General features: G+C 41.9%; 1 protein-coding gene across 1 annotated transcript; it reads right to left on the reverse strand.

The window, feature by feature from the left end:
* Positions 1-1,612: 1,612 nt before the first annotated feature.
* On the reverse strand, positions 1,613-13,708 carry mob3c (MOB kinase activator 3C). Its single transcript, XM_066692235.1, has 4 exons — positions 13,444-13,708; positions 8,534-9,176; positions 6,716-6,918; positions 1,613-2,793 (listed from the first exon to the last, which is right to left on the reverse strand). Exons 2-4 carry the CDS (start codon positions 8,949-8,951, stop codon positions 2,764-2,766), a joined length of 651 nt encoding a protein of 216 aa, XP_066548332.1. The 5' UTR covers positions 8,952-9,176; positions 13,444-13,708; the 3' UTR covers positions 1,613-2,763.
* Between the last annotated feature and the right edge of the window lie 1,393 nt (positions 13,709-15,101).

Genomic DNA, 15,101 nt, shown 5'->3' on the forward strand with positions numbered 1-15,101 from the left:
TAAAATCTTACAATAGCTACATTTAGGTGAATCTAACCACATAAAAGACGAAGGGATATTGCAAACTATAATCCGGTACATTCAGTGCATTGAAATACACTTTTATATGGAATATCATATGCATTTTTGTCAGGAATAGGTTTAAAATGCAGACTTTGCTTTAGTACATGGGCTGTTAAAATTCATGTTATTACCCATTGGCGAGACACAGTGATTATATTAAGTCCCATGCAGTAGAAAGATTTCTACAATGTCTTCAGCAGAGAAGCCTGACTTGTTACTTGTTACTGTAATGCAGCTGTGATGTGGGTAGGATAATGTGGTGTCTGGAGGAGAGAGGTGAGGTCACAGGCGATGAGGAAACTGCAGTGATCCCACACAGCTGGGCAGCAGTCACCAATGGCTTCATGTCAATAAAGGCTTCATTTCAAATGCAGTTTGAAAATACAAAATAATCAATTTTCCTCACTCCACAGTGAGTAGACCATAAATTAAGCAAAGCAATGGTTCAGGCAGGAAACTCACTTAATTGAACTCAGTGGGCAAAAGCCTATTGGCTGCTTCAGAAAATGAGTAGGAACAAATGGTACATAAACTCACACAAAACAGCGTCCCCTGTCGTGTTTTTGAAATCCCCACCACCTCCCCAGGATCCACCTGCGTCCTGGCTCCCGTGTCAAGGGGGAGTGGCAGCTGCACAGTCCCCTGCCCAAAGCTGAAGTTGGTCAGGCATGCAAGTGCTGCTAAAAGTAATGGCGGGCAGGGCCCCCTTGAATGTGAGACCAATGTCAATGTCTATGTAAATGCTTGTTACTACTAATAAATGCCACGTTATTGCATTAATTGTCCTGATTGAAAGTACTGTCAATGACAGATCTATATATTACACTGATATCCAGTTTGCTAACTCACTTGTGCACAATAAATCAAGCAATGTGCCAAATATCTGTGACCTAATAATTCATTTATTTACTTGACCGGAACATTGTCTTCTTCACTTTTCTTTTTTTTCCATCACAATTTTTGTCAAAATTCTGTTTGTGGATGTTTTCTTACAGCAAACATGTAAAGACAAAAGGCCTTTATATTCAGTCGCAGATTCAATATTTTTGCAGCCTATGGAGTTGTGTAGATCCACACTGTACGAATCACTCTGTTCACTCACCCACTGCAGTTATATTTACAAAGATGTCAGTGGAAGTAGAGGAATGAAACTTTGGCAGTGCAATAGTTCAATAGAGCTTTGTGCAGTGGACCTGGGAAATGGGTTTCGAGGCTTACACGCTTGAACACATGAGATAAAATGCTCTACAGTCAGCCAGAGATGGAATTAGACAAGGTTCAGTCCTAGGAAATATGGTTCATAGAAAACCTTATGATATACCTACAAACATCACAATAGAAGAAAAGTAATCTGTGAAGCCTTCTGCACCAACCACACTAAAAGGAAAAGTGGCTGTTTCAGTGTGCTTTGAGGGTCAGCAACAGCAAAGGAAATACAACCTGGTTAACATTAACTGTAAACACAATATTCACTGAAGGCATAATACAGTGAGAAATGCAAACATGAACAGGGTAAATCACCCACAAATCAGAAACCTGCAACCAAATGTTTGTTTTTATATCATAAATGAATTTTATTGATTGGAAAAAAAAACATCTTTTAAAATACATTTTCTGATAACAAATGCAAAACGTTAAAGTGTTTTATGTTTTAAATCAGAACAAACTATTTACAGTTAGCTTTCTGTTGTTTCAAAAGTGTCTCTCTTTGGTGCTGGAAGACACTGACTGGAGGGGGCTTTTTTAATGTGCCACATGTGAAACAGACCACAAAGACTACCGATATGTAGACTAGGATTTGTATCTTTGTATAACCAAGTCCCTTAGAGGGTAATATAAGTTCCCAGAAGAACATTAATAAATTACAGAAAACATGTGCTGGTGTAATTTATACGAGAGAGAGAGGGTAGTATTGAAAGTCATCCATTGGTTGAATTGTTTGTGTGTGTAAGGTGGCCCAGTGACATTATTGCCAAACTGAAGTCAGTTCTATATATGTTTGCCCTGAAACACAAGGGGAGGACATTATAATAAGCACAGCTGCCAATAGAAACTTCAGTTCCTGCGTCAAAGTGGTACAGGCTTCATTGTCACAGAGGGGCCTGGTTACAAGTCTTCTCTACCTGAGGTAGTTATTAAAAGCTACGGGTTTGGAGGCATTTTATTTCATTGCATTTGCATCAGTGAATTGTGTTCCAGCTGTGGCTCTGTGACACGTAGAGGAAGGACAACGTCATCACCCTGGTTTGTCCTGTATTGTTCCTTTATAACTGGCTCAAATGGTCCCTAAAGGGAGCTACATGTACAAAACACTACTTATCCCAGGAAGAGATCAAACCCATGCAAAGATAAAAGTGAATAAATAAAAAAACATGCTCAGACGAAGTAGGGCTGATGTACAGACAACTAGACTATCTCGGCGGATGAGGAAGTAAGTGAGCATGCAAGAGCCCTGGCTATTGGTGCAATACCAGAGGTTCCAGAGCAAGTCCCTTCTCTGTAAGCAAATATATGTCTGGAAAGGTTGTCACAGGAAGATCTGGAGCCATGCAAGAGTCAAGTATCTCTTCAGGCGACAAATCAGTCCCCCACAGTCCCGGAGTATAAACTCAGGATTCTGACGGTTGTTCCATCATCTCCAGCAGAACAAATATGCTCCATTTGAAATGTGAGGGCGAGCAGTGCGCTTCCTGCTGAGCGTTAGTTGCAGATTTTTTCAGTCATGTCTTTCTGTAAAGAATAAAAAGGGAGATACAGTGAGATATGTCTGATAACTGATAATACACACATTGCTATATATCAGATAATTTGTATCATACCACTTCATGTACGCTTTGCTAGGCCATATTTACAATAAAATGTTCAAATAATCATCCACATTTTAAATGATCATGTACATTTGAATGACAGGGAGGAGAGGAATTGCAGGTGTTCCCTATTTTTATCAGTGTGGTTGTTTATGAAGTGTTGGGTCATCAGTTTAGACTGAGAGAATGTAGAGATACCTTTAACAAGCCTGAGTTCAGTTCCTCTGTGACACTAGACTTGGTGCGAGACGCATAAATCAATAATCCTTGCTCATATCAGAGACAAACAGCAAATCTAGCCTGTCATCAATGGGGCAGTTCACTGACCCTCCGAACACTCTCTTTTGGCATGAAAGGCTTTGTTACAAGAGGATGTCTTTGTTCCTCCACTGATTATCTCCAAACAAGCCCCAACGTACAGTCCTCTCGACTGTGTTCTTTTATCTTATTTTGAGTTCAATTATCCCTGGAGATCTCGGACAAGATTGTTTGCTATTATTATCAAACTGAGAAGAAGTATTTAATGATGTGGGTGACTGTAATTGCATGATTAGAGGAATAATGAGGAGTTTGTGACGGTGCATCGTTTCCGATACAGCTTCGCCGTCCTCGGGGATGTGTACATGCTTGAATCAAGAGAGCTCTTCTGATAACGCTGGCAGGACGCTAAGATGCGACTTTATTGCCGAAAATGCTGGAGCAGACGATGATTATTACAGCGTGGGCAACATTGCAATTATAAAAGATGATTAAACTAAACATAATAAAGTTATAATAGGCATTGTATACATGGCTTTGCGACAGATGAGGATTTTCAGTACAGAGGAGTTTCATCATGTTCAATTGTCTACAATACGTGTCTGAAACGAAGACTGAAATCACCTGTTTGATCAACCATGTCTCCTCTTACCCACAAACGGTTAACTGTACAAATGAATACAGCCTCCTAATGACCACCAGGAAAACAAATCTCACTCCAGGTGATATCATTCAATCTTCAGAAGTACATCCTTCTCTGTCTGTTTTATCCCACTTTTACAATTACTTGTGTTTAACAACTTTGCGAGAATAAGCTTGTAACAAACGTCACTTTGAATGAACAGAACTGTAATCTAAATAGGAACCTCCTGGTTGAATGAAGGTTAACAATAGAAAATCCCGCACGTTACAAATCACCGATTCACTCAGTCGATGGCTTAATCGGCTCTTTGTCTGGGGGCGGGAGAGACAAGGAAGTAATACATTAATTCCATGTTAATGAACGCGGCTCCAATATTAATGAGTGAGGGACAGGCGTTAAGGGGCCTTATCTACAGGAAGGTTTTATCGAAAGACTCCTTTAATTAAAACAGTCTCCGCAGAAAAGGCCAGCTGTCTGTTTGGCGGCACAGTTTCTCCATGCACCAAACACGAGACACTGACCTCTAATAATAATGACGACAGCCTAGGGCATGAAATATGCAGGATATGATTATGGCCAGAAAATGTCCAGTTCTGCTGTTTGCTATCTATAGTACACTGTACTACAGGTGCTACAGAAATATCACGTTAATAGCAAAAAAGGCTTTCCAGATGGTTTGTTATGTGTCCTACAATCTACAACATGTTGCCGACAATTTAAGCAGCTTAGTCGCTGATGTCACTCTGCCGTTTGATTGACTTCCAAAAGCTTCCCAGAACGTAACAAAAGAGGAGAACAGGTCTGGGAAAGTGACTTAAGAAGTGTGGAACAGTGTGAGAAGACTGTCTCACTAAAAAATCACTGAGAACAAGCAAGACTTTATATGGACTAAGCAATGAAGAAAGAGGGAAAACGTTGAAATCCAGATGCTTATGTAGTTTCGTGTCAATGGTTTCCAGGTACAGTCACTTGTCAGTTATCTAAAATATAACTCCCACTGAACACTGAGAAAGCTCTGGAAAGACCCACAGAGAGATCACAGTGTTGAGCAGATGCAGCAATCCCCAGCCTGACCTTCTGACATTGCAGTCCCAACTGTGCAGTTTAAATTGTACAGCACACACAGGGTACACGCTGTGAAGCATTTCATTTTACATACCCATGCGTCAGTGACAAGTCTGATAAAACCCTTCAGAGCAGTAGTATTCATCAGCCAGTGCCGGCTAATTACACGCTTGATCTTCCTGTGAGAAAGACAATCTCCAAGCTGCTTTGTCACACTAATGGCCGTGGTCTTGATGTGTGTGAGCGCAGCTTTGACTGAAATAAATGAAACAGCCATCCAAGCCTCGTTTTCATTTTACTTGAGACTGGTCTCATGACAAGACTAAAAATAGTCTGATTTTTTTATTTAGTTTTTTAGTTATATGCAAAAGAAATATAAGCCATAAACATGCAAATAAGGTCCTTCAGAGCAGAATGTGTGAAGACGCCGATTACAAGTTCAATGTCTAAGTTGTTATCTGTAAACCATAAACTGTTTAGTTGTACTGCTCATAGATTATATTATCACCTGACATGCAAGATGTTTAGGCTAAACTACGGAAGCACCACAGAGATAACGCTGCATTTTTTCACAATAATTATCAGTGTTTTGTATCATTGCATGTTTTACACTTGAGATCAGGAAGTGGAGAACTAACATTAAAAGACAGAACATTGAACCGTCAGCTTTAAAGTGAGTTCCAGTTGCTTACAGGAGTTATCGAAATCAAAAACGCAGTGCCCCTGAAATAAATACTTTTATTTTATTGTCTGTATGGTATATTTCTGGGGCAAACGGTTTTCTCAGAATGAAGCACCCTGACTGTGCTAAGGGTTTTGCCAATGAAGGTGCCTCGCTCCAGAAATATTTCAATAATAATGAAATGAAATAGCGCTGTGTAGTATTCGCTGCTGTTTCAATAGACTGTACACAACATCATCCCATTGTTCAAAATATATAAGAACGGCTTACCCCAGAAATGTACGTTACTGACAACAGCAGTAAATACAGATGTGCAGAACAGTATTTAATAACAGTATTTAATTTCAATTATTGAATATTTCTGGGGCATGGTATTTCTCATACAAATTAATATTAATAAATAATAGAAAGACTGTTGTTCAGTCAAAGTGTTTTGGCTGAATAACTACTAAAAGCAGCTAAATGTAACCCCAGTGTCTTAAGATATACCCAACAACTGTAAAACATGATACAGAACAATAATTATGGTGTAATAATGCAATATTGATGATTGCAAAATAACACAATATACGTTCACCTGATCTGAATTTGTAAATAAAGCAGCACAATCTACTGGCCTGAGTCCGAGAGAGCCGCATCACACTGGGATTGCATCATCAGCCCCGGAGAGAGGTTTTTGAATAATTCATCAGGCACCTTCTCTTTGCCTTCCTTATGTTGAATATTTCTCCCTGAGCTCACGATCACAGGAGGGATCACCCACCTCTGCTCAAAACCCCCCGAATGCCCCTCGTTCCAGGACAAATGGGCCAGGAGCTCGTTACAGTGCGGAAATCAAAGCCCTTGCGCCGACAAAGCCCTTGTGCCCTCCTGACCCCAACAATCACGTTGCTGTGAACAAAGCGTGCAGTACGGCACGCCTCGCTGCTCTCAACGCTCTCCTCAATCCCACATGTCAGATTTCAAATCATCGCATCTCAGACAGCCTATTTTCTTGATCAGTTCAGCACATGACCTCACCCGTACCCATGTCCTACTTTCACCCATCGGCCCTCATCAGCATAACCGAGCTGCTGAGCATAAGGAGCATCGCAACGGCTTGTTATATCATACTGAGTCGGTGTATCTCTCAACGTAGGTTGTTTCAGAGCCACGGGCCCAGACTGCCCTGCCCGTGCGCCCGCCATTCCCACTCACCAGGGGCTCGAGTTCCGAGTGCTCGATGAGGCTGAACTCTACGATGAAGTAGTAGTAGTGTTTGTAGCAGGTGTTGATGTGCGCCTCGGCCCCCATGCTGCAGATGCGGTCGAAGTGGTGGATGTAGACGTGGACGAACACGCGGAAGAGTCGGCTCAGGATCTTCTTGCACACCTGCTGGAAGTTCTTGGGGAAGGGGACTCCTGAAGGATTGAACGACATCCTGTCAGCATATACTCAAATTCACTAAACCCTCAGCAAAGTATTGAAATCAATAAATAAAAGGAAGTTCATTCAAAAACTCGCCCATGAAGATTGTCTGATACATTTTTTTGAGATAATTGAAATGCATAATCATACATAATCACAGTTTGCAAACAGTACCTCTCAGCTGATTAAACACAGGCAAGCAGGGATGAGGAATCTGAGTCCTGTATGAATTTAACTGGTTTCATTCTACTTATAGCTGTACTTTCATGGTGTGTCCTGTACAGCTTCACAAACACCCTACAGCAATCTCCCAAATGGTATACACTGAGATCTGCCTGTGTTCTCAGTAGGGCATTTTTGGACAAACTGGATTAGGAGTTCTGCACTGGTTCATCAAGACCTGTGTTTGAATTTTTTAGACACATTGTCCCCCTATCCCTTATCCTCCATAAGCCAACACTGAGGTCAACTGGGAAATACATTCTCCACACAAGGTTGCTTATACACGATTGTTTTTATCTCCCGAAATGCCAGCCATCGCCTGTCTCCGGCCTCTGCGCTGGGGTGTGGGAAATCCAGGTGACAGGCAGCGCCATGGTTTGGCATTAAGGTTTCATCTCCTGTCATCCAGACGATTTGTTTGAAATGTCAGCGTCATGGTGTAATTAACCCCTGGGTGAACCGTGCCGGGTAATCCTGGCTGCAGCAGGACTTTCTACTGCCAGGAAGAGACACAGCTAGCCAAGACAGACTCCCCACCGCCCAACAGCTTTGCAATACATCTGTATTTCTCTCCTCTGTTCTTTAGCCTGAATACGTTTACTGTGGCAAACTTTTCTTGCGCTCTTTTTTCCTTTTTTTTGGACCCAATATGAAACTGCAAACTTAGCGTTACAGCATAGTGAGTTATCTCTGACACCATTACCCTGACGGCGCCATTCAATCCCGCTGTTTACAGTTTACAAGCGTCCCGTTGGTTTCCTCTGGCTGTGAGGAGGATGCAAACACTGAACAGCACTTTGAATAAAATAATGTTCTGTCTGGAGCTACACATGTTCTTAAACACAGTCAATAATTGAAGGGAAGCAACTGCAAAGAAATATGAATTACATATTTGCAAAATGACACTTGAAAATGAAAATACACACAAATTCACTTTCCGGTCTGCCGTTTTTGCAGTGGAGTGAGAGAAGTCACACTGTTTGACTGTCACTGATGATTTTGTATTGTTGACGCAAGAGACTTTTAAAAGCAATTTACTTCTGGCGTGTTATCTGGCACTTCTTATTTGTGTGATTATGTTGGGAGTATAATATGAACCCAAGAGATAGGGGAACTTGCATTCAAATTCAGGCTGCCAGCATTTAAAATAGACTCAATACATGCTCACTTGTTAGGTGAGTATTGGTGCTTTTTTCTTGAAATGTATAATTCACCTGCACCGCTGCTTATCCCCAGCAGAGGGCGCCTCTAACTTGCTTCCTAACTGCCAGACCTAGCTCAAAGTGAAAGGCACATACAAGGCTGCCCCACCTCCACAAAACCCCCCCATCCCTACCCTGATACACAACAGAAGTGTCGAGCAAAATTTTTGTGCTCCTCACCCACCTATTCGAGTGGGGAAGATGTTCTCGTTGTTGATGAGGGTCTCGATCCAGTCCATCATCAGGTTCATGTACTGCAGGGCGGGCAGCTTGGTGGGCTTCTTGTACAGGTTGCCGTCCTGCCAGCGGTACTCGTAGCGCAGGCCACCGGACATGATGGGGCAGGAGCGCTCGGTGCAGAACTCACTGACCGTGCCGTAGATGAGGTTGATGCGGTTGAAGAAGTCCACCACGTGCACCGCGATCCAGTCATTGATGTTCTCCCCCTCGGGCAGCTGGACCACCTTCCTCAGGTCCAGCCCAGACTTCAGTGAGGCTTGGGCCTTCTTGTACAGCTCGAACCGCTGGGTCCCCGGCTCAAAGCGCTTCCGAGGCCGGAATGTTTTGTCTTTGCTGAAGACTTGTCCCAGACACAGGGCCATTTTGTTTTCCTGTAACCGGGAGGGAAGGGGGTGATGGGAGCTCTCGTGGATGTTAGGGAAACCTTTAGGATCCTGTGAATGGCGGGGTTGTCTTTAGCAAAACAAGGTTGTTGAGGTTGTGCAGGACAATGCAGTCCTCTGTGGAGGCACCACTGAAGGACTCGGTTTCTCCTCAAGAGGCAGAGCTCAGTTTGGGAGCAGAAGGTGGGATCGGGTGGCCTTTTGCTGTTGGAATGGAAAGGAACAGTAAGTAGTGATTCAAGGGCAAGTATATATTTAAAAAAGAAAAGTTGTTATATTTGTATCTTTTTCATCTTCCACAAACATCTAAATGACGTTTGCAGGTTAAAACCAGGGAAACCAAACCAGCCAATCAGTATAATTTGTTTTCGGAAGCTCAGAATAACCAGGGAAGCATTTTCACAGCTGATTCTTAAGATGGTTTCATTGTATGGTCTCAGTTATATATTATATATACAACAATAAAATATATTTACATAATTGATTAAAAGGGATGCTTTTTAAACAATCATTTTTGTATCCCTGGCAGTTTCAGGACAGTTTCCAGTCCGAAAACAGCTGATTGACCGCTTTCTCTTACAACAGCTGATTGGCACATTCCTAATCTGCTTGAACTACACATCCCCCAGATGCACAAAAGCATATTAATCATTCTGCAGAAAACTGGTCTGGGGACATGTTTCTGTACAAACAGAGGAGCAAATTGCGATGAGAACTGTGATGAGTGTTGTAGTACCCCTTCGGGATTCCCCGTGTTAATATAAGAAACCATCTGACAACATGACAACACTTCCCTGTACTCAGGAGAGTCACTCCTGCTGCCCGCATTGTTATTTTATCTACTTGTGTTGCCAGTCCTATTCTGTGTGACCCTCTGCTCTTCCTCCTATTTAGATTATATGTTCATTATTAGTCTCTGGAGAACAATGGCTTTGTGCAATCTTTCCTCCCCCAAGATGATTGTTTGGTAGTGTGCAGAGGACAGAGGAAGTAGATTAACTAGTGAAGACACATCTTGGACTTCAGTCTTTGCAACCCTGACGTAAAGCCCCGTCTCATTTCCTGTCACCCACAGACTTTAGGTTGTTGTTTATTTTGCTTTTCTTCAGCGCCTTTTCCTTTAAGATGTGAAATATGTTATTATATTTGTTTACACAATGTGGTTCAGATGTCAGATGGAGTCTGGAACAAATTACATTCTTTCTCATTCCAACACATCAGATAGGATCCCAGTGTAAAGACTTTTGTCACAGCAGCGCACATCTGCTGCCCCGAGATAAGTTATAGCCGAGTACGCACTTCCTTCCATTACACAGGATTGGGCCTTATAGAAAATACTCGACGGTAGTTCATCTCTAATTCAGAGACGGTAGGAGAATAGAATGTTTTTTCTGAAAAATGTACAAAATGTTACAGACTCGATCGGATTCAGAAACTGACGGTGCTGCCCTTGTAATTAAAGTCTTGTCCCTAACTTTGCATAGACTAATAAAATGTTCTGATCTCAGGTCAACTCTTAGACAAATCCACTAATAACTGATAACAGTGTGTGTCTCAATAATAAGGGTCTTGTGTCTACTGCACTTCAGAGGTGAGTCACCAGCTTTTGAAGATGATTCACCTGCTAATCATGAAAAATCATGATGTCAGGCCAGGTCAAGCACCAGTAAAACAGAGTGCTGAACTATAGTCCAATGGCACTGAAAACTGCTCTGAACAGGGATCGACCTTTGGATCTGAAAGCCGGGATCTGTCCGTGTCAAGTAAAATGACAGTAAAGCAAAGATGTAGTAAAAGTTAAAACATAAAAAGGTAAATAATGGACAAACAGGAAACACATATTACTATAAAACATATTATATAGACAGTACACTGGCCGTGAGCATTACCAGGGAAGGTGATGTGAAAAAACAAAGCAAATCGATACTTCATTAACGCCTGCTTCACGTTATATAGTGAGTGTAACAAGGGTTGTTGTGAAAACCAACAACTAAAAATACAGCTAATGTGACTTCCCCAAAAAATCTCATCAAGATTGATAAATGTACTTGGAGCAAACAGAGAAAATACTGTAGGAAACTCAGCTCCTCTCAACTCTTTCCGAGGACATCCTCAGCCAACAGCAAAAGCAGTGGAGTTTCTCAAAGTCATCCGGCACTTGAACCCGAGACTTCAGCCCCTGAATCAAATGATCAGTATAACGCGGCCCTACAGCTCACTATATAGCCTGCTATTCCACACAACATACCTAACCCTGGGGAAATTAAAACCTGCTGTTTTTGATGCTGACTTGAAATTAAATCAAAATTATAGCAGCTTTATACCCACATGCCCACGTTTAGAGACACGTTAGTCCATAGCAATGTGTCAGTGTAGCAAGAAAAACAAAACCTCATTCATCAATGTGTGCCAGCCTCCTGCGTTAGTGATGGGTGGTTTTAAAGAGCCAATTTTGAGGCGTATAAATATAAATATATATATATATTATATATATATATATATTAAAAATGGTTCAGAATTTGAAAAAGGTGTCTATGTGGTGCATAGACATTAATCTTGGCCTGATTTGTTTCTAAATTTGCATTTCAAAAGGTTTTGAGATAATATTTTACATGCTCACAGATCCAGTAGGGCTGGTTTATTAAATTAGCTTCTACAAAGTGTCACCACATGTGTCTTTTGAATATGAAAAAACTGCCTCCCTAAAGAGGACACAAAATATGGATATGTTGTGTGTAATTGTAACCTTATGAAAATGGTTTGCAAATAACATACTTTAAGCTTTTCAAAGCGCAAGCAATTAAACACACCCAAACCTCATGTACACCCAAATTAGAATAAACCTAACACTAAGGGACACAATATGCAAACGTCCAAACAGGGGATGAATCATGTGCTCCAATTATAATAAACCTGTTGTAAACATTTTCCTAAAACCGGTCACACACCTTTGGGAGCCACTGAGTCCGTAAGGAAAACTAACTACGTGCACAGAAGAGCACAAACAGCGATTAGATACAAGATTCGGCACTGAGAATTGGGATTTTCTTACTTAAAATAACACGTCTGCTGAGATTTGAAAAGCAGATCAGTCGGCAGTGACCTGTTCTCAAGTGGATGAACCTTTCCCAGGATTGATTATCCGGACGCTGAATCTGCTCGAGCACGGCATGCCGCAGCATTCATTGATTCAATAACCAAGAATGCAGAGACCTGTTGCACAGATAAGGGACTATCACAGAGCTAAAGAACGCTAAGCACATTGTGGAGGAACAGGCGATATCTGATATGCGTTGGCAGGTGTCTACTTGCAGCTTATCTTTCAGCTCGCCCCCATTCAGAATCATGAACTGTTCGTCATCTGTGCCCTCCCAGTCACAGTGGGTCTCAGCCCACACCATTCGGTCAGGAATCCCAGTCAGAGTCAGGTATGACGAAGTCCAGATGCAACAGCTGTTTGGATTATAGGGCTAAACCAGTGTTTCAAGCCACTCAGGAGCCCTGTACAGTGGCACGTCTATATATACACATCTATGTGGTCCATGTCCTGTTTCACACAGAACTGCTTCCTGTGTTTATCTTGCATTCTTCATTTCTACAGAATAGACATATTAGCCCCCATGCCACCAAAATCAGTTAATAACACCACTCACAATCTTTTGCTTTTAATGTATAACTCCTTGAACAGAAGCTGCGAAAAGCAAAACGAAAGCAAAACATTTCCTCTTAAAGGCAGCTCAGTTCAAGGAAATGGATGATCATCCTGGAAGCCGCTTGGTATTTATGACATTATTTTATCAAACTGGTCCTCCTCTGTGATCTAGACTGTCACGACTCACGTCTGTGCAACTGTCCCCCATCCAAATGTCTCCCACCTGTGTGTCCCTCCCTACAGACGTGTAGTTTTGCATGCCTGTATAGCCACAGCAGCTATTGTGCTCAGACAGGCGCAGGGACCATCTCACTGTGCAACAAATGAGTCATAAAACTGGCCAGACTGTGGAGGTTAAGCCACTCAGGGCCTCTATTACTCAATGCCATGACACTTCTTTCTGTATTGTTTTCACGGTTCAAGACTCCACAAGCACTTCACGGCCCAAAATATCTCAGATATTTATTTCTGAAACCCTGGGAATAACAAGCCAAAATAGGCACAAATTGAGGTGAAAGACTCACAAGAATTCTGTTACTCAGAGCGCACCTTCTACATTTTCTGAGGTGAGGGGGTTTAACACTTTAAGGTGGAGGCTTGTTTCTGCAGGGTGAGCGTAGCTAGAAATATCTGTGGAAGCCCCTGTAAAAACGTCTGACAAACACAAACTGCCATTTAAACCCTATACTGAGACACAGCATCTGGAAACTAAAGCAAAACATCAAGCAGGGTTAGTAAGTGTGAGTAACTAGATCACGTATAAGTCACACACAGATAAACTAATTCAAATGAAACTGTTTGATAACTTGCATGCTGTACCTGGCCAGTATCCCAGAGGAGACAGATCGGAATGCAGGGAGCGGCTTGAGAGACTTCCACTGTCCCTCTGTTTGTGTCCTCCTGAGACTGAGACGATCTGGACGTGTTAGGGCTGTCTAACTGCAATGGAATCTCCCTCCACACAAGCAAGCAGGAGTCACCAACTCCACTTCGCAGGAGAAACTGAAGAAAAAAAAAAGTTTGGCCCTTTTTCCTGTCAATGATGTCACATCCTGATTTTGTCTTGCAGCCCCAGCTGTGTGTGTGTTTGCAAGTACTGTAAGCTGATACAGGAGGCCACACTAGCATAGGGGTGGGGGGAGTCCCATTCTCCTCCGCCCTTCTCCAAAACCTCTTTGCGATCTCTCTGCTTTCGGTTTTCCATGCCAAGAAACTCTCGGCTTCTCGCTTTCAGGAGTCAGGCTGTCTCTTCTGTGACCCGTGTCAGTCACGCAATACATAAAAAGTGTGGTTAGAACAAAAATAACCCCCCGCCCCCCCAACCAAGAAACCCTAAGGCTCTAGGGGCTCGGAGGAGGCAAGACATAAAAAATGTCTGAGAAACAAAGATCACTGTCTCAAGTATTTATAAGTATCCAGAAAGGAAAAAAATGTTAATCAACAAACTGCTAGTGTTGTCTTTACTTAATTCAAGTCTGAATATATTAACATGTTTCCTAAACTTTTGAATATTCTGATACACATTCATCTTCTTACAATACTAGTATAATTTAGTCTATCTCCACCAATCTTCAGCTTTTTGTCCCACTTGAGCTCCTGTTAGCAAACTGAACTAATTATTCCCCTAACACAACAATTTCAAACATTGCTTCAAGGTCTTGAGCTATTGATCATCTAGAAATAGCTGTAAAAATGGCATCCCTGGAGAATCAAATACATAGACTCCCGATAGTGAGGGTCAGCAACAACTTGTGTTTTGATATTTGCCCTGTTTATAGATTCAAATTCCCACATTTTTGCAAATATTTTCCAAATCAACACACACCTAGTACAAAATCCCAATTATTGCCATTTGATACACCAGCCGTCATTCGAGCACAAGTGCTAGAGCAACATGAATTACTGGATTGCAGAAAGTTACTCTTATATAAACAGATTGTGCTTTTTTCACCCACGGAGACCAATCAGAGTTCACAGCACATACTTTCTGCCACCTTTTATTTTCCTCTGTTCCAGGTGCGGGATGCAGTTCTTCATGTTGCACAGTATCAGTTACAGGCTGCAAAGTGCATTAAGCCCCTGCTATGGAATAGTGAAGAACATAACCAAACAGCCTGCTTAATAATCCAGAACTATGTTGCTATTGTTTCTGTTGTTCATTTCATTGGTTTGTTCCATCCCTCACTTTCTCTCTTTTTTAATAAGTTATTTCTGCCACAAACTGCACTGGCCACTGGCTCTGGATGCAATCGGATAGAGGTTTGATGACCCCGATGCCCTGAAATGACATCTGAACTGGCAACCACCGCCAACCTAAGTGCTTGTAAACAACAACAAAACCATCAAACCAACACAAGAAACAGCAACTGTAAATTAGTACTCCAGGTTAGTTAATATTTTACACAATGCCACGAGGGGGCGCTCAATAATCAGGATTGGCTCTGGACCACTTTCTTTCTTTTACTATTTCTATTTAC

This window comes from Amia ocellicauda, chromosome 19 (genome assembly GCF_036373705.1).
Source record: "Amia ocellicauda isolate fAmiCal2 chromosome 19, fAmiCal2.hap1, whole genome shotgun sequence".
NCBI lineage: Eukaryota > Metazoa > Chordata > Actinopteri > Amiiformes > Amiidae > Amia > Amia ocellicauda.

Coding starts and splice junctions, on each gene's coding strand:
- mob3c (XM_066692235.1), bottom strand. CDS start 8,951: ATGGCCCTGTGTCTGGGACAAGTCTTCAGCAAAGACAAAACATTCCGG. Junction 6,919..8,533: donor CATCTTCCCCACTCGAATAG/GTGGGTGAGGAG, acceptor TCAATCCTTCAG/GAGTCCCCTTCCCCAAGAAC. Junction 2,794..6,715: donor ACTCGGAACTCGAGCCCCTG/GTGAGTGGGAAT, acceptor TATTCTTTACAG/AAAGACATGACTGAAAAAAT.